This window comes from Pleuronectes platessa, chromosome 8 (assembly GCF_947347685.1).
Source record: "Pleuronectes platessa chromosome 8, fPlePla1.1, whole genome shotgun sequence".
NCBI lineage: Eukaryota > Metazoa > Chordata > Actinopteri > Pleuronectiformes > Pleuronectidae > Pleuronectes > Pleuronectes platessa.
Window position 1 is genome coordinate 10533691 of NC_070633.1, and position 18241 is coordinate 10551931.

The 18241-nt window shown below is 43.2% G+C and overlaps 1 protein-coding gene across 1 annotated transcript in view; it reads right to left on the reverse strand.

Moving 5' to 3' along the window:
* Positions 1–18241, reverse strand: part of tenm1 (teneurin transmembrane protein 1) — a 164223-nt gene that overhangs the window by 5723 nt on the left and 140259 nt on the right. Inside the window, exons 25-33 of the mRNA XM_053429358.1 lie at positions 12412–12499; positions 10609–10805; positions 8796–9109; positions 8000–8172; positions 6322–6566; positions 5280–5573; positions 3621–3865; positions 2145–2287; positions 194–405 (exon numbers count right to left, since the gene is read on the reverse strand). Of these exons, the coding sequence (XP_053285333.1) occupies positions 194–405; positions 2145–2287; positions 3621–3865; positions 5280–5573; positions 6322–6566; positions 8000–8172; positions 8796–9109; positions 10609–10805; positions 12412–12499 (1911 nt within the window). The remainder of the gene's footprint in view (positions 1–193; positions 406–2144; positions 2288–3620; positions 3866–5279; positions 5574–6321; positions 6567–7999; positions 8173–8795; positions 9110–10608; positions 10806–12411; positions 12500–18241) is intronic.

The window sequence follows — 18241 nt, forward strand, 5'->3', positions numbered from 1 at the left end:
TGTTGTTTGTTGCAGAACAAATAGAGAACAGTGTGTTCATCACACCGCAGTAGATTGAGTGCTTGTTGTGGTTGGAAACCAGATTGCTGAGATCAGTGAGAACACCATGAAAGAAACAAAGACTAAATACCAGACTGCAGGAAGCAAATCAATTCAGGCGGTTCAATATTTTAAGAATGAGTACTTGGCCCACCTGGTTGAGGTCATAGAAAATGACGCTAAACTTTCCAAACTGCTCGACCCGTCCTGATACGTCGACGTAGCGGTACAGGTCTATCGGCAGCGGGGTCTCGTTGATGACCGCCTGCATGCTTGTCACCCTGAAGTTGTTGTAGCTGTAGTCGAACCTGGCGTTCACCAGACCCTCCTCGCTGAAGCGGAAGATCTGCCGACTCGTCAAGGGACCTACGCAGAGCAATCAGAGGCCGAGGAACCCGGCGATATTTGAGATTGGATTACACACATTAGCTTGTGGACTGCACACGTGATGCACATGCACACACAGCACTCACAGTTGGCACTTGGCGTTACCCACACAAGCCTGCCTAATTAATTCGAATCAAGGACTAATTCAACATCATTAACACAGACACACGCAGTGCGATCCATTCAATCTTAACTATCCCCACACCTCTATGGCATTTCCAATGGTGACCTTTAATATGGAGAGATAATGAAATCTAAAGACAATAGCCATGATGGGCCAATGTGCTTCTTAATGTCAGAACATCAACATTAACAACACCATTCATCACCTCTGCTGCTCGCTACTACAGCTCACGGTCCATTTGGAAAAACGCCTGCTAATGAAGCACCATTACGGTGCTGTTTGGGATGACTCTGACTGCAGTTAAAATGACTAAGTGTCGAGCTTCGGAAATTATGGATGGCTGGATCAGTTTGACATTTTTCTATTTTTTAGAATGTTGATTCTAAAACCTGCGCTAATGGGCAAAATGGCAAAAGCAGTGAGAGTGAGCTGGAGACTGTCCTGCAGCCCCGGGGAGCTCGCAGTCTGTTCGTCTCGCTTCTCTGCCTGTCACCTCCCCAAGCTGTCATATTTCCTTCTCCTTTTCTGGTCCTTTTCTCCCTCGCTTACCTCTCTATATCACTGACTCTCTACTGTTCTTGGTCCCTTACTTTTTCCCTTGCCTCATCTCAAGAGACAATTACTGCTATCTCTTCTCTCTTCAAGGCTCAGGTTGTTCTGATGAAATGAGATCAGTTAAAGGAAGGTGAGAATCTATTCACAGTGAGGGCAATGCACACACACACACACACGCACACGCACGCACGCACGCACGCACGCACGCACACACGCACACACACACACACACACACACACACACACACACACACACACACACACACACACACACACACACACACGCACACGCCTCCCAGATGAGTGCCACCTGATGACGGTGAGCCAATCACAAAGCCACATGAAGTGAACCAGCAGCAGAGAAGTAAGTAGAAGGGATTGGTGATTTTAATAATGTTGGCCACAGGGGCTAAATGATGATCATTCTCACAATCTCGAAAAACCACAATCTTTTTTGATTTATTTTCTGTATCAAAAGAGAAACAACTGTCATTGGAGTTTATAATTGATTTCCTGTGAGACACGGACATGAGGGAGTGCAAAGCAGAGAAAGGTTCCCATGCAGGCATGCAACACAAATGTAGCATATTCACACCTTGCCAATCAGAGAAGCAACAATGTATATTCAGTTGCCAGTTTACTTTGATCAGGCGGAGCGACCGTGGCTCGGAGGCAGTGGGTGGTCTCGTATTTACTGCTGTGGTAGACCACAGTCTCTTTCACTTGAACATGCACAACCTGAATCACATTTCTAACCGTGGCTGTGTCAGCCTCTGCGTGAGGTGAAATCACACTTCGGCTGACTCAAAGTCAGACTCCAGAGTTTGATACTGCACAAGAAATCCGGCTCAAGATGTATGATTGTGCAGTCGTGTCACAGAACAGATGCTTTGAGTTGAGCCCATAAGACGATCTCACGCTCAGATAGATGCTTTTAAATTATCCATTTACAGATGAGTCATTGCACATTGTAAATAATTTAAACGTGTGGCTTTTGGTCCCTTGAGTGTTTGTGGCGTGAGTGCATGTGTGTGTGTACCTGTCTGTCTGTAGCGTATGGAGCTAATGAATCCGTTGTGGGTGAGATGAATGGTCTTGACAGTTCCAGAGGCCTCGTCATAAGTGAAGGTCACCAGGGTGGAGTCATAAACCACCTCAGAGAGCCGCGCTGCTGGTGTGTACCTTAAAAAACAAAGTAAAATGAAAAACAGAACAATTTCATGAACAGATTATAAATTAGTTGTGTCAAACGTTTCTATTAAAAGGGTAAAATGCACAGAATAACACATTTGAACTGCAGTATCACTTAACATGCTCTACCTCATGAATAATACAAAGACCACCGTGGGCTGTTAAGAAACAAGTTGCATCACCTTTCAAACATTTCATCAAAATCAGAGCGGCAGCCGTGGCAGTTATGGCCTTTCTTGAAAAGGGGCCGTTTATTATAGTGTCCCCGTCAAGCCAATGAGTGTTAAAAAATGTTAAATGCCAGAACGCCGCCAGAATCCATCCTCCAGCTTTCAGCAAAATCAGATCGGCGGCGTCTGACATAGTGTGATGATAAAAAATGTGACCTTTAATCCGTGTCCCCCATTAGTCCAATCAGTGCAATTTGTAAGGACAGCTGGGTGGGCCTGGCACGTTCTGGTGTCGGCTACACACGGGCTTTTTACGGTTTGTGAGATTAGCCTTTCATTTGAGCACCTTCATTAAGCCCATCAGCGTTATGTTTTGATATGCATGACGATTGTGCCAAGATGCGTAACAGCTCCGAGCTTCACCGGAATCAAACCAGTGGCGTCTGCAATGTCACCTCTTTCCACACTGCATTGGCTCCGGATCTTTACTGATAAAACTGACAGCCATCAATGTCGGTAGGGCTGCTCGATTATGGAAAAAATCATAAAAACGATTATTTTAGACAATATCAAAATCACGATTATTTAAACGATTATTAATGTGCTTATTCTGAAGTCTATGCTTTGTTTTTTTATTCACTTCCGGTTCCGGTAAACACCGATGAAGCCTGCGTGTCTTATTCTTCCGTGAAACCTGGATATCGGTGCCCGGTTGTTCAAACCCTTAATGACAGCAACCCTAACACTCTCTGACCGACTGACCGGCGCGGAGAAATGCGACTCCGCTCTGACCGGTCTGAACGGCCAGGCGGGAGCGCGCTTGAGAATAGCGGTGCGCGGCGCGGCCGCTACATGGTCTGCTGCTGCCCTCCCTGCTTTTCCACTCGCGCTGTTTTTTTCACCGCTGGTCACTACACACACACAACTCATCCTCGTTCACTTTACTGCTGCTTGAGAGTGAGTGCCAGTCAGCTGGGCAGCTGAATAATTTGGGGGAAGGACTGAATTGCGCATGCGCGTCTCTTTAAAAAAAAAAGCCAAATAATTGTTTCAACTCGATTATAGTAGTTTGGAGATCGTTTGACCCCATAATTGAAATCACGATAAAATTTCGATTAATCTAGCAGCCCTAATGTCGGTGATGTGTGTCATACCTGTAGATGACACTACGCCCCGTTCCCAGGTACTGGATTCTCATCAGTCGCCCATCGAGGGTGAAGTCCTGCATGAAGGAGGCCGGGCTGTCGGGAGGCATGTAGATATTCCTGTAGTAACCGACGGAGAGGAGGGACTGCAGGGTGTGTTTCACCATGCTGGGCATCGTCACGGCGACCAGGCGGTCCGTTTGGTCGTACTCAAAGACGTAGCGCCGCTGGCTGTGCAGGAGCAGCATAATGGACTGAGAGAAGACAGACATGTGCACAGTGGAGTTATAACAACTGCAGTTTGAGAAGCTTCTCCTTTCTCCGTCTGGTGTATTTCTGTTTTTCAATGTCGTTCTTTGAAAAGCGTTTCATCAGCAAAACAGGTCAGCACAAGCAGCCTTGGTGTCAGCTCGAGGTCTTCACAGCTTTTCAGACAAGCTTTGAAAATATGAGTCTGCAACACTGTGGCTCCTGGAACATTCTGAAGTGATGTTAAACACTTTTGTGCAAAAATACTGTTCTGTTATAATGAATTCATTTTTTCATAATACATGCAGGTTAGCTCATTTCCGGATTGTTCTGCAATATAAGCTCATTTAAAGTTTTCTCTTTGTATCACAACCTCATTCTAAGTATATTTCAGGCTTAATATCATGTCATTAAATATTTCAATTAATTCAAGTACGGAAATTATAATCTCTGGTAGCTTCCGACTTTGTCACACACTTAAATGAGCATACTGCTCTTTGTGGGTTATAGATCATTAACAGAAATTACAGGCTCTGTAAAATGAGGGCTTTTTTTTTAAAAATCTAATTGCAGAGCCTTGAAACTTGAAGTTCACTCCACCAGAATGAATATATCGTGTCTGCCCTCAGAGCTGGGTTTTCAATGTGCAGTTTATAAGTGCAGGTCGATTTTAGTCCGTACAATAACTGACCTTCAACAAAGAAACTTTACCTCAGACAAGAGCCTCACTCTGCAGACTGATTTGCATTTAGTTTAAAGGAACAGAAACCATTTGATGCCTCAAAGGAAAGAAAAAATACAAATAATATGGCTTAAAGTAAAGCGCTATAAATCATTTTTATGTGCTTTCAAGTTCATGCTTTGGCACTTTGAGTGTGTTACTTTTGGTTTCATGTGATTGCATAACCCATGCAGCAGCAAACAGAGGAAGAGCAGAGGTGTGAGAATTATTTCTAACAGCCAAAAGAAAAAAGGCAGGCGGTTGAAGAGGCCATCGCAAAACAAACAAATCTCAGAATGATCATTTTCAGACATGAACTCTGGAGAACGTATCCAAGATGAGGTCTGGACTGTCTCTAGGGGTTGCCTTATCTCATGTGAAAAAAACGGCAGGAGATGATCCAGTCCGAAACAACAGAGAAATCCCTGCAGCGCTCAGGCGAGGTAAATTCTGCTGCGGAGATCACATATTTTTAGCGCCTCGACAAAGGCATCGGTTCTTATCAGCACCAATGGTTGTGTCTGTAATCAACACGCCCACTCGCTCTCCCTGAATCCTGTGGAGAATCTCCTGCTGTATTCTCACACACTCAAACATCAACCAGAGTTTGGTGTATGTCTGAAAGCAGTGGAGGACACAGCTATAGCCTGTGTACCACATCACCACCTGAACATGTTCTCTGACTGAGCAGCTCTTACTCTGTCTGCGTATGTGTAGCTCCAGATCTTGCCGTTGACCCACGCTCTGGAGACCACCCTCTCGTTCTCGTACTCCAGCCGCTCGGACCACTCTCCACGGTGGATGGACGACAGCAGTCCTCCGCCGGAGTAGCTGATGTTCACTTCGGTGTACTTGCTGCTGGGGGACCACACAACGGGCCGGCCCAGCGAATCATACTGGATGTGGAGGGTGAACTTCCTGTGGTCGTCGTAGATCTTCCCCACTCTGGTGTTCTGATCAAAGTCTATGGACAGCAGGTTCCTGTTGTGTGCCTGCGAAGATAAACAGGGAAATGTCAGCCTGCGCGTGGCCACTGTGTAATCACCAACCATTCTAAAGAAGGCCACAGAAATGCGAATATAAATGAAGCGGCGTGAAGAGACAAGCAAATATTTCATTAGGTTAGACAAATTAATTGTGACATTTAATGCAAACCAGGTCTGCATAATAGCAATAAATTGCAGAGGCCTGGGGATTGCATATAATTAGCAGGCATCAGATAAGATGGCCCATTCTTGTGAAATATTCCGTTTGTGCGGTTCAGTCTCTGTGCAGTGAAAAAAGAGGAGAGGTGTTGCAGTCAGTGTGTGATTTGTGGAAAGTACAGCTAACGGCGACATCATTAATCAACCCAAACATCGAACGTGTTGTGTAAGAACAGGCTGTAGTGCTGTTCAAAGTGCTCCATGGCTTGCCTCCAAAAAAATAAAAAAAGAAAGCAGAAGGAAAATCCACTGAATGGATGTGCACACATTGAAACTGGAAATGACATTTATTTGCAGTGTTTAAAAGTCAAATTCCACAACTCTGGCTTAACCACGCACTCTTCTAGGATGTGGTTGTCGTGATGTTATTTGACATCACGGCAAGGTTTCAACTATATTGCGTTAGTGTTGGTGTTTTCACTGGTTCCACTGTGTATTCTGTTAACGCATTGTGTTCCTCATGTTATCCTCAGTTTGGAATTCTGGATTTTCAATAAACTGTGTGTAGGCTTCAGAATATGTTGTAGTATTTTACCCTGAGCCTGCGTTCGTAGGTGCTGTAGTTGGTCTTGCTCTGCTCCTTCCGCTGCCTCCACTCGATCAGGCTGGGGGCGTGGTCTCCTGGCAGGCTAATGTTACAGCGGCTGGCCGTTGGACTGAGTCCTCCCCCGACGACCCCCGGGAGGAGGGGCTCCGTGCTGAGAGACAGCTCCATCCCACTAGCCAGCGACACCAGGAACGACCCGTCGGCACTGACTCTGTATGAACTCTGAGCGTGGTCTGGGTGTTGTTCACAAACACACAAAACCACACGTGCGCACAAGAATGTAAGAATGCAACACATGAGAAAAGTGTGAAAAAAACATCAGTCACTGTCTCGCAAAAAACAGCCTTTAGAAAAATCAATGAAATAAGCAGCAAACTACATGCAATGAATACACGTCTGGACTTTTGTACAATGTGTCTGTTGTGTTTGGATTAATTGCATAAAGTCTGTGAAGCTGGTACCTGTTATTGTATCTAAAAAAACATTACAAAAATATATTTAATCAAAAGCGGGCGGAGGTGACAAAGAAACCCAGAGACAGACGGAGAGACAGAGCAATAAAAAGAGGACGAGAGAGAGAGAGATAAAGAAATAGAGAAAAGCATGGGTAAGGGAGGGGTGCGTGGCCCTGACACATTGCAAAGGTTTTTCAGAAACCGTCTCATTTCTATATCCCTCTGAATAACAGTTTACACATGCCAATGAGTTTCAATCATATTTGAAACAGTTAAGAAGGTAAAATAGTCGTAAAACCATATTTTAATCATAAGACTTAACACAACTGGAGAGTAACTTATTCTCTGCACAATCATAAAACCTCTTTCTATACATGTGGTTATTGTTGCCTCAGAGGCAAGAAAAGAAAGAGGGGGGGAGGGTATTCTAAAATAGGGGGTCATTTCAACTCTTCCCTGGCAGCTCTGTCATACTGTAGCACTGTGCACACGCCGGCCTGTGTGCACGTGTATTGATGTGTGTTGGGGCAGCTTTTTCTCTCCCTGCAGTCCTGTCATTGTGACAACGGCTAGAAAGCAATTAAAGGGATGACATGAGAAGAAACTGCTCCCACGAGCGGCTTCTCCACTCCACTCTCATTTTCTCTTCCTCTCATCTCTGCCCTCTTTTCCATTTTTTGTTTCTCTTCCCGCAGTCGTTAAGACATTTCACGAGGCTCCGTCTGATCCGTCGCTTCTTTCGTAAATAAAAAAGCATAAAGAGCACTTTCGTTTCACTGCCCATTATTCTGGTTATGTAAAGAGGTCATACCGGATCCATATGTGAATTATTTATAGAAATCGATAAATCCGTTTGACGAAGGTGTGAGTCTCCTGCATGTAGACGTTTAAGTGCAGCCGATAAAGAAGAATAAGAAAAGCACAGGTCATAGCGTCTGACCCGAGCAGAATAACAGCCACGTTATTGCAGTTTGTCTGTCATAAATGTTTAAATATCGCTATAACCTTACAATCTGCCGTCTTTATACATCTGTGTGTTTGTTGCCTATGGTTCAGTCCCCCCAGATGAGTCATAAACCGCCTTGCAGCATGTTTGTGGTAAGTCGCTGGTGAGGCATGGAAGTGAGGCAATAACATTTTCCTACATGTCAACCCGTGAAAAACCCTGCCCTATGAGGAAGGGAACAGAAAAGGGCACCAGGATGCGGTACCTTGTCTGAAGGTGTAGATGGTGTCGCTGGCGGACAGGTTTGTGCTGGTGATGAAGTTCTCGCGGTTAGATGCCTCAACCTCCACCCGAGACCAGCGCTCCAGGTTGCCGTGGAAACCGCTCACCTCCCCCGTGGGGAGGGTGATGTTGGTCACACGGCCCTCGCCGTTGTACCTTGGAGAATAAACACAAAGACAATGATATACAAGCGCAGGCACAGGCAGATAACTGTCACTCATGGACAAATAAACTCAGCCGCACACACACACACACACACTCACTATCGCCCTGTTTTTCCCTTCTCATACACAAACGTCCACAACACAGAGCAAGTGTCAACTATGATTTATAAGTGTAATTATCCAGCTGTGGAATTTGACTCAGAGACTGGGTTCGTAGTGGTGAATAATTCAGACAGATGTGTTTGTGTGTGTGTGTTTGTGTGTATGTATGTGTATGTGTGTGTGTGTGTGTGTGTGTGTGTGTGTGTGTGTGTGTGTTCTACGTGTGCAATACTGAATGTGATCAAAGTGTTGCAGCAGTGTCTTTCAGCAAATCAGTCAGCAAAAAGCTAAGAGGATAAAACAAGTCTCACCGGCCTTCTACTACAGCGGTGATGCTCTTAATACCACCAGATGGCACTCACACGTCACACCGCTTACTCAAGTTCTATTTCACATTCATACCCGAGCACATGCACGTCATCTCCACGTCCAGGTGAACATTCAGAGTGAAGAAGGTGCAGCATGAATCAAAGAGCACAATGAGATGAGAAGAAAATAAAAGTTTAAATTTACTCATAAACAGTGGTCCAACTATTCTCATCACTCTTGGTTGCTAGGAGACCCGTGTTGCCATGGTAGGTGATGTGGGCGATGTCATGGCCTTGGGCTGACACCTTCCTCAGTGTTCCACTGTTGCTAAGAGACAGCCAGTACACCTGTCCGCTAGGTAGCGCCAGCCAGAGAGGAACTCCGTGAGCGTCCCTCCTCACCTGGAGCTTGTGGCCGTTGCGACACATCAGCCCGGACAGCAGGCCGTCTGTGCCGTAAGTGAAGTTGTACAGGTAGTGGCCAGTGATCAGGTGCTTGGTGAACAGGTGGGAGCCGTTCTGTCGGGGAAAAGGAAGAGAAAGTGATCAGGACTGTGTTGAAGCAGCCATTTATAAATCCATTATTCATTTTATGCATATGTTTATGTTCTCAGTAACCACTGGTATATTTTGGCCTTGGTAGAGCTGTGGTCTGTGCACAACCTGAGACACAGAGCTTGAGAAATTAGACATTGTTTGAAAGTCTCCTGATTCTACCTGTCCAAAGCATTTTAGGATCTTCATGTCACTGCAGCAGCTGCTGACTCAGACTTGTGGTATTAGCTACAAAATCTTTTCCACACATAAGGTACAATGGTAAAATGGCTGGACAATGTCTGATTGAAAACACAGGAGGAAAATTCACAGCAGGCGAGAGAACACGTGGAGGATGAAGGATGCAAAACTGGAAGAATACAAATATCTCAGGATGAAAGAAAAAGGTGCCATACAGTGAAGTCAACTGGGAAACTGAGATTCAAGAGCTTTTGGTGAATAACAGCGACAGTGGAGTTGATATGCTGTAAACAAAAACATGTGCCTCCCACCGCAGAATTACCACGTAATGTCCTGTCTCCTGCGTGATGTACTCAGGCATCACTACTCGTCTGATTGTGTGTTAACGCGTCTGACCTGGACAATCTCCTGCTGCCTTCTTCATATGTGAAAGACTAGGGAAAAACATCGGTTTCACCCAGTTTTCCAGAGCTCATGTCTGGAAACAGTTTATCTCATTCTGATTCTTTAGTTGTAAATCTTTCAAAGGAAATCAGTGTCCTGACTGTAAAAAATGGTTAAAGAAAATTAACATGTTTATTTTAAGGGTGTCTGCTAACCTGGTAAAGAATATCTTAGCTATGTGTCATTTTTATGATATGTAATTCAGGTTACATGACGTGTAGAGCACATTCCACAACTCCAACCACTTGAGAATCAGTTTGTCTGGCTCAACTTATTTTTAATTAGATATATGTAAATTGAGTAACAAAGGAGTCTGAATTTATGAATGAATGTAAATTCATGTATAAAGTGACAGTAACATTGTTCTCACAAAGATCCTTTCCTCATTCTGACCAAAGCTGATGTAACAATTTGATATTTTACATGCAAATACACATTTAAAGGTGCAGTGTGTAGGATTTAGGTGAAAGGGATCCATTGGAAGACATTTAATATAAAATAATCCGAGTGATGTTTTCACTATTATGTTTCATCTAAATTGTATGACTTGTTGTTGTATTTACCCTAGAATTGACCTTTATATTTAAATACTCTATATATATATGAGGAGTGGGTCCTTTGTATGGAAGCCACCATGCTTTTTACAGAATTCCAAACTGGACTGACTAAACACCTTTTGAGTTTTATGACAACTGAAGGCTACCAGAGGTTCTCTTTCATGTTTTGAAGGAGAGGGTGAGGGGAGGGGTATTCAGCTGCAACATGCAACTTCATCGCTAGATGTCACTAAATTCTACACACTGAATCTTTAATAGACAGATCTCAGCTGCACTGTTTACCTGACTAAAGAGATAGAGCTCCTGGTCCAGTGGGGAGCTGATCTCCACCAGTCCGGCTGGGCTGGGCTGAGGCTGGTTGGGGCTGACGGCTCTGATCCGGATGTTACCCAGATCAGCAATATAAAGGGTTCCGTTTGGGGCCACGGCCAGAGAGGAGGGGGCTTTGAGACGAGCATCACGGGCATAGCCTCCATCTCCTGATAAGACATGAGAAGACATTATTTCAATGAGGACAGACCCTTTATCATCAATATAGCATAAGTGAAGACACCCCGAGTTAAAATACCTGCTGAGACATTCAAATCATTCTTTAGAAGAGAGAAAAAGTCGCAACGTGTGAACACAAGCTTTTACAAAATATGAAGATCCCATGTTGTTGCAGCGTTTATCAGTTTAGCCCAGGACTCTGACTTGTTGCGATACTGTAGCCTCCCAATGGAGTGGATATAACCACCTTGATAGTGACCTCAGCCTTATCAGACAGCGATGGTGGGTGACTGAATGCATTCAGATGTCTTTGGTAGCACAGCGGGATAATAGCCGGGTGAAGCCCTTTAGATGCTGTCAGCAGTAGGCCTGGGGCCTCTGATGGGTCTGTGCAGACAGCAGGGTGGCAGTCTATCTCCTGACAGCATGCACATTATGCGTGTGTGTGTGTGCATGCTCATGTCTGTTTGTATCCGCGGTTGTGTGCTCACATCCACATATGTACGCATGTTCAAAGACACTGTGTGAGTGTTTATGGTGAAGGGATGGAAACGGAAAGCCTCTGAAGAGAGTAATCATCTGTTAACAGCAAGACATGATTGAAAATATGCAAAGTGCACACCAAGAAAAAGGGATGGTTACAGCCCATTGGCTTGTTGGAGATGAGCGACACTTTGCACCATTTTGAATAGAAAAAGAGACTGAGTTTTATGAGTAGAATTAAATGATAAAAATCACCTCCTCTGGCACTTACAATGAAAGCATGGCCTAACTGTCAAAAGAACATCTGCTTATTTGTTCACTTTATTAGACTTCAGGTGCCCTTCCATGATACACCAGCCAGTTAAAACCTTCAGCGGCCAGACGAGAGCTCTTTCTTTCGCCAGCTGTTATTTGAATGGACTGGAACGGTTTCTTTCGAGCTGAAATTTAGCTGGAAGTTTTTGCAAAGAAGGAGCCTCACCATGAATACAAATATATCACCCCCATACACAAGCACTTGCTGCAAACCCACCACACATCCATTCACAAGTCAAGCTCAATTACTTTTCCATTGTAACATTCAAGATGGTCATTTCCTGTCATGATTTATGAAAACGTCACTCTCCAAAATCTTTTTAAATAATATTTTTCAAGGAGAAACAGCCCTGTTTAGAGATTAAATCTCCATCTGACTTAAATTATTCAGAACGTGAATGGAGGAGGAAACGGTGCAGGTGACAGAGAAGATGGAACAAATTCTGCTCTAGTTCTGTAAATAAAATCATAGGCCAGCAGGAACACACACGCAGCACGATTTAATCACTCAATACCAAACGTACCGACAATTTCAATGCATGTAAAGCTTTTAAAATGTCCCTGTTTGTGTATCCTTCAAGTACTCATGAGAACCAGGTCAAAGGTGATATGATGTCATTTTTGTTCTGAAGTGCTGTTACATGTGCGCAATGTTATTAGACATAATTTAATACTCTCACATTGCTTAATCCTGAACTCACAAAACTAATAATTTGTTCATGTGTGTGTGTGTGTGTATGTGTGTGTGTGTGTGTGTGTGTGTGTGTGCGTGCACAAGTGTTCTGCAGGATGACCCACCAGAGAAGCAGTCACAGTTGGGGTCTATCTTACAGTCACAATCCGTGGGGGCTCCAGAGATAACCGAAATCTCCCCGTTGGTTGATACCTGTGGAGTGTTCCAAAGAAAAACAAGACGTCACACACATATATAAAATGCTGGAGGACATCATTCTTGCTGAGAGGAGGATGTTCAGCAGCATCCTTTGTTCCGTCTAACCTCCCCAGCAGAAAAAGATAATCATGGCATTTCCTAAACACCTGCGCTGAAAAGGCAGACGAATCATATTAAAAATGAAATGAAAGTAAAATGACAAAACTGTGTTTATCCACCAGTCTTCAACAACAACACACATAATAATAGATGATATCTTAGATGCTTTTCTTTTATTTCAGGAAAAACAAACTGTATCTCAAGCATGTATCTCCAGTGTGTGAGAGCATTTCTTTTTTGGCTTGAATGTGCATTTGTTGACAGAGGTTTATCTTTAAAACATTAAATTAATGAGACTTCCCTGGTGTGGAGAGCTTTACATGAAGGTAAAAACTGTTACACCAACAATTTAATCTTCCAAGAACGATGATGACTTTTAACTGGCTTAAATGATGCATACATTGTTGTAATATTTGATTTAGATTCATGTATTTCGACTTCATTATGGGAGGTTGATTTGCAGTGTGCTTAGTTTAAGTCATTATATATTTTAACTGACCAAATTTGGGTCTTAAAGGAATAGCCTGGAGCTTTGAGGAATACGCTTATTGGATTTTTGAGTTAGATGAAGTGATTGATACCAACCTCGTGTCTGTATAGAACTTTTAAAGGTCAATAATTAACACACATTTTTTTTTATCTCTACAAACACTGTGGTGTAAAAACAAATAGATTAAGTGTTAATTAGTGAGATTTATTGTCACCATTGGAGAGAGCCAGGCCAGCTGTTTCTAGTCAGTGTGCTCAGTAAGCCGACTCCCGGCAGTAGCTTCATATTTAACATACAGTCATGGGAGTGGAATCAATCTTCTCATTGGATTCTTGGCAAGGAGATAAATATATGTATTTGCTAATATTGTGAACTTCTCCTTTAAAGTTAAATTCCAGCAACTTATCTCACCCTCTAAAACCTCATCTTTCCTCAAAATAACATAATCAAAAGGTTTGTATTGACAAAACTCCACTTATGGCCCGAAAATGGCTGAAATGTAACATCCTCCTTCTGGGTTCATGACCTGGATCTATAAATATGCTAATGTGACCCCTGCTCCCCATCTCTCCGCCCTCACAGCTTGCGTGCAGTAGAGGAGCCTTTTCCAGGTACTGAGCCCCACCCACAAGTTGACAGGATTGGTTTCTTAACTTTGCTAAAGCAAGGTAGTTTTAAAGTAACAGCTTCAAAATCATTTTGATGACACACAAACTTGTGTGTGTGTCATTGCCACAGCACTTCCTTTGAGGCCTGGATCTACACTATGTAACTCTGTATACCTTAATGGAATATTACGACCTACTTTACAGCATACGTCATATTGCAACAACTGGAATCGGAGCCTGCAGCTATCAGCTAGCAAAAACAGACAATTAACTAGCCATTCTCAGTGTGGACATCATGGCAGAGCCACCGCAGACGGACGGGAAGGGGAGGGAAGGATGCAGGAAAGATGACGACCTGGCAATGTTGTTGTCGGACAAGTAAGTTATTAATTTTGCTTGTTTGCAACAGTCTTGTGCTGTTCTGTTTGCTTCACATTGATCCGTGTAAGTGAAGTTGTTGCCAGATGAACCCATTTCGATAGAGGTGCAGCGGCAAGTTAGCCAAACAAGCCTGTCTTATATCTGTGTAAAATCTCTTCCTTTTCAGTCAATATGGTTCTTTGTATTCTGGAGTTGTTGGTTAACTTCAGATTGTGAACAAATATAAATGTGTACAGCTGTGTGCAAGGCCAGTGGCTTGAAGACTAGTGTCTTGAAATGGATGCGGGCAGCCGCTGGTAGAGCAGTGAAGGGAGCATAGGAGCAGAATAATGTGAGTGAACTTAGGCAGGTTGAAGACCAATCAAGCTGCTGCATTCTGGATGAGCCGGCAGACCAGCCAGGAGGGAGTTGCTGAAGTCAACTATTCCATTACGTCAGAGTAGGAAACCAGTCCTGAACTGGCGAAAAACTGTCAGAGCAATACAAATTTGTTTGTCTTGTTCAGTCTCATCAACCTCCATGACGAAGGGAATTGCTTAATCTGCATGTCCTCCAAGACTTAAGAAGAGCTGCAGAGCGTTTTTGACTTTCAACACATGAGGACAGCGATAAGTAAAACCTTCAAGGAGTGAAGGAGACACAGAATAGAAGATCTTTGATTCAAAATAATCTCAAGCTGTTTCCAAAGATATCAACCTGATTTAAAAGTCCTGTGATTTGTCCGCATTAAAGGCTCCAAAGAGGAATATAAAGTTCTTTTAGTTTGCCCTTAACTGAACACGGACACAACAGAGCTAATTTGGGATGTAATGATTGTAATTCCGATGCACCTCAGAACTCCGACACCATGCATATTCAATAACCCCCCTGCCTCTCTACAAAATAAAATTCAACATATATTGGTTATGCATGTGTTGTCCTTGATGTTATGGCCAAATTATATGTGTGTGTGTGTGTGGCATATAGACGTGCCTGGAACATGAGAACAGACCAACAGCAATGCCAGGGCACTGTCTGAATAATCATTACAGCCAAGGCACGTTCGAATTTAATAGAGCTTATGATAGCGAACAAACAGACTTTCTGGCTGAACAACATGCAGCTGGTGTCAGTCATTTAAGATGAAATGTAGTGGTTAATTTGTGTCATTTCAAAATATACTGTCATTGTGTACCTGTGCACAACTTGTTTGTATTACAAGGGACTGTATTGTTCTGTATTTAATTTAGTTTTTTTCTACATCACATTGTGTCTGCATTGTATCAATCTATGAGGCGGTTTTTGAATGTGTTGACTTTACATCAGAAACCACTGAACAAAATCTGCAACACGTCATTAATTTTATTTTTACGGTTCAGTGTCGCAAAATGGTTTCATTCACTCTCACAGGAGAACCTCCAACTTGCTCGTGAGTACTTTTATAAATTGGAACTTTCATGAATAACTAAAGTCCTACTCCGAAGCAGGAGGATATTTCACTTCTGGTCCGACTTTCTGTACCAGTGATTCAGAAATACTTGATAAATATGGGCCCAGAAATATCCAACATAAAATAGGTGTAACAAATACAGTAAAAAAAATATACCATTTTCACTGCCTTGTCCCACATGGTTTCCCTGTATCCATCAAAAAGGCATCTGAGACATTTTATGTTCCAGTCTGCCTCCACATGGACCCAGCGTGGGACTGCTGACCACAAAGGGACTATTGATTGAATCCAACAGGCAGTGTTGCTGTGGTGCTGCTGCCCAAATGCCGCAGGCTTGTGATAACATGCTGTTAGCTAATGGAGCTAATGGACAAAATAAATCTTATTTCTTCCAAAAATGAAAACAGGCTTTAGGAATATTTTTGGGATGCAGAGTAAGTTTTTTTCACAGTGGATTTGTGTTGCAAATTTAATTTCAAATAAATACTAATTAATCCCAACATAATAACCCAATGCCAAAGTAAATGTATGTTTTTGCCAATTTAATCAAATTTAAAAAACTGAAATCTGTCATGTAGGAAAGTATTAAGAACACTTTGTCGTGGCACTCTAAATGTGCACCCACTTTGCTTCAAGGACCCCTTTGCTGAGTTTCAACAGTATCTCTATCCCTCTAAATTAGAGATGTATTGTATGGACAACAATAGTCTTTAATGTTCTTTGTCTCTGGCGCTTAGCTTCAAAATCTATTGTTCTTCATTAGTTCTAATCAAAATCTGCTGCTTGTATTGCGAACTAACTAAACTTCAAGATTATTTTTTTCAGGATTTTAATGAGTGCAGAGGCTGTTTAGGACAGGGACACTATTTGCAGTGTGTTGGCTGCCAGTCAGCCTGGGTATTTATTTGAGTAAACAGCTGAAGAAATGCAGAGACCAGAGAGTCAATCTAGTGGAGAGAGGTTGAGGCTTCAGCTGCATTAGCCTTGCGAAGGGATTCGGCCGGAGGGGACCATCCAGAAACGGAGCTGCCCAGAGCAAACAGTGACTGGTGGGGCCTTTGATCAAATTGCTCTCCGATGCCAAAGGAGACTGAATCATTGTGCAGCCATGAATTTCAGCATGGGCTATTTTTGTTGAACGCTGTTGCTGATGCTAACCCCCCCAAGGGAGTCTGTGTGTTCCTTCTTCAAGATCGCAAAGAGAAATTGGAGAAGACAACCAAGACCAGCGGGACCAAGAGGGCAGATGACCATTGAGTGAGTAACCTTGTTTAAGTCATGCAACGCTGTGTTTTGGCCCAAAAAGTAATCGCTACAGGCGAGGGTAGGTGATTGACGGCGATGAAGAAAATGGCTTTTTCTCGAGATGTTGGCACTAATTGCATGGTTCCTTGTTACCCTCACTCACTGGTCTTATTAAAGCATGTTTAAGTATCCTATTGGCTAAAAAGTTGCCACGTGTGATGTCACCCAGACTTTTCTGTTGTCATAGCTGAAGTATGCTTATTCAGATTCAGTATATGATCAGTGCTAACAGCTTACTGATGGATAACCACTTTCTGTCATGTCTTCTGCTCTCTGCAGATAATAGCGTTTGGCAGCCTATCGAGTGGGTCCGACAAGGACAGCTCCTTGGCAAAGCGAATTGCATCATCTCGCCTACTTGTGACGTCTACCACACCATAGCCAGATATCCTTCTCCCAATGGTCAGTGCTCAGGGCATGCTGAAGAGAAGGAAGCTCTGGATGAGCTTTGTCCGTGTGGTATGAAAGTGTTTGTGGAAAAGGACTGCTAAACTCGTTATGCTGGTAACGCTTTTACATTGAATGTTTTTGGCTGTGATCTTAAATTTGTATGATATGCAAAAGGCAAAAATGGGTTTAAGAGGATAATGAGTTGTAACATTTTTGTTTGAATAAAGTTGGTTTGTATAAAGATAGGTTGGGCCATTCACAACCATTTATCTAAAATGGGGCAGGTTTAATACCGTGGCTGAGAGGGGAAGTATTTTCATTAACAACCAAGACATCTGCCGCCGATAATGGGATGTAACATTTTTGTTTGAATAAAGTTGGTTTGTATAAATATACAAGCTTCAATATTCACAGTAATGAGAGTGGTGTGTGATGATACTGTTTGATGAATTAGAGCCAGGGAGAATGGTCAGAATTGTCCTTGGAGAAAACAGGCTCCAGGGTGCACATGACCTGAGGCTGGGGCCACGTATCACCTGGTGTTGAGAGCTTTTGGAGACTTATCCCAGAGGACCCAGGGCTGTTGGTGCCTGCCAAAGGAGCTTCTACAAAGTATCTGACTACTTTTGTATATGAGAGATTTCAGTCAGTGATATTTTTAAACATGTCCCACTGTATGACATTGTGTGGATTAGACATTCTGCAGTGTCTTCCTTCAGAGCATCTGTGAACACAGCTAACAACATAAACATGGTGCGACACATGATGCGACGAGTAGGAGGGTAAATTTGTGTCATAAGGCCAGATGGGCTACTGGTGTCATTTAGCCTGAAAATCAGACCAATCAGCGAGCACATGTTTATTCGCTCCCGCAGATGGGACTAGCTCCCCTCCCGTTCCGACAGATTTTCCTCCGCCCTGAGACAGGTTGGGCCATTCACAACCATTTATCTAAAATGGGGCGGGTTTAATACTGTGGTTGAGAGGGGAAGTATTTTCATTAACAACCAAGATGTCTGCCGCCGAAGTGGAGA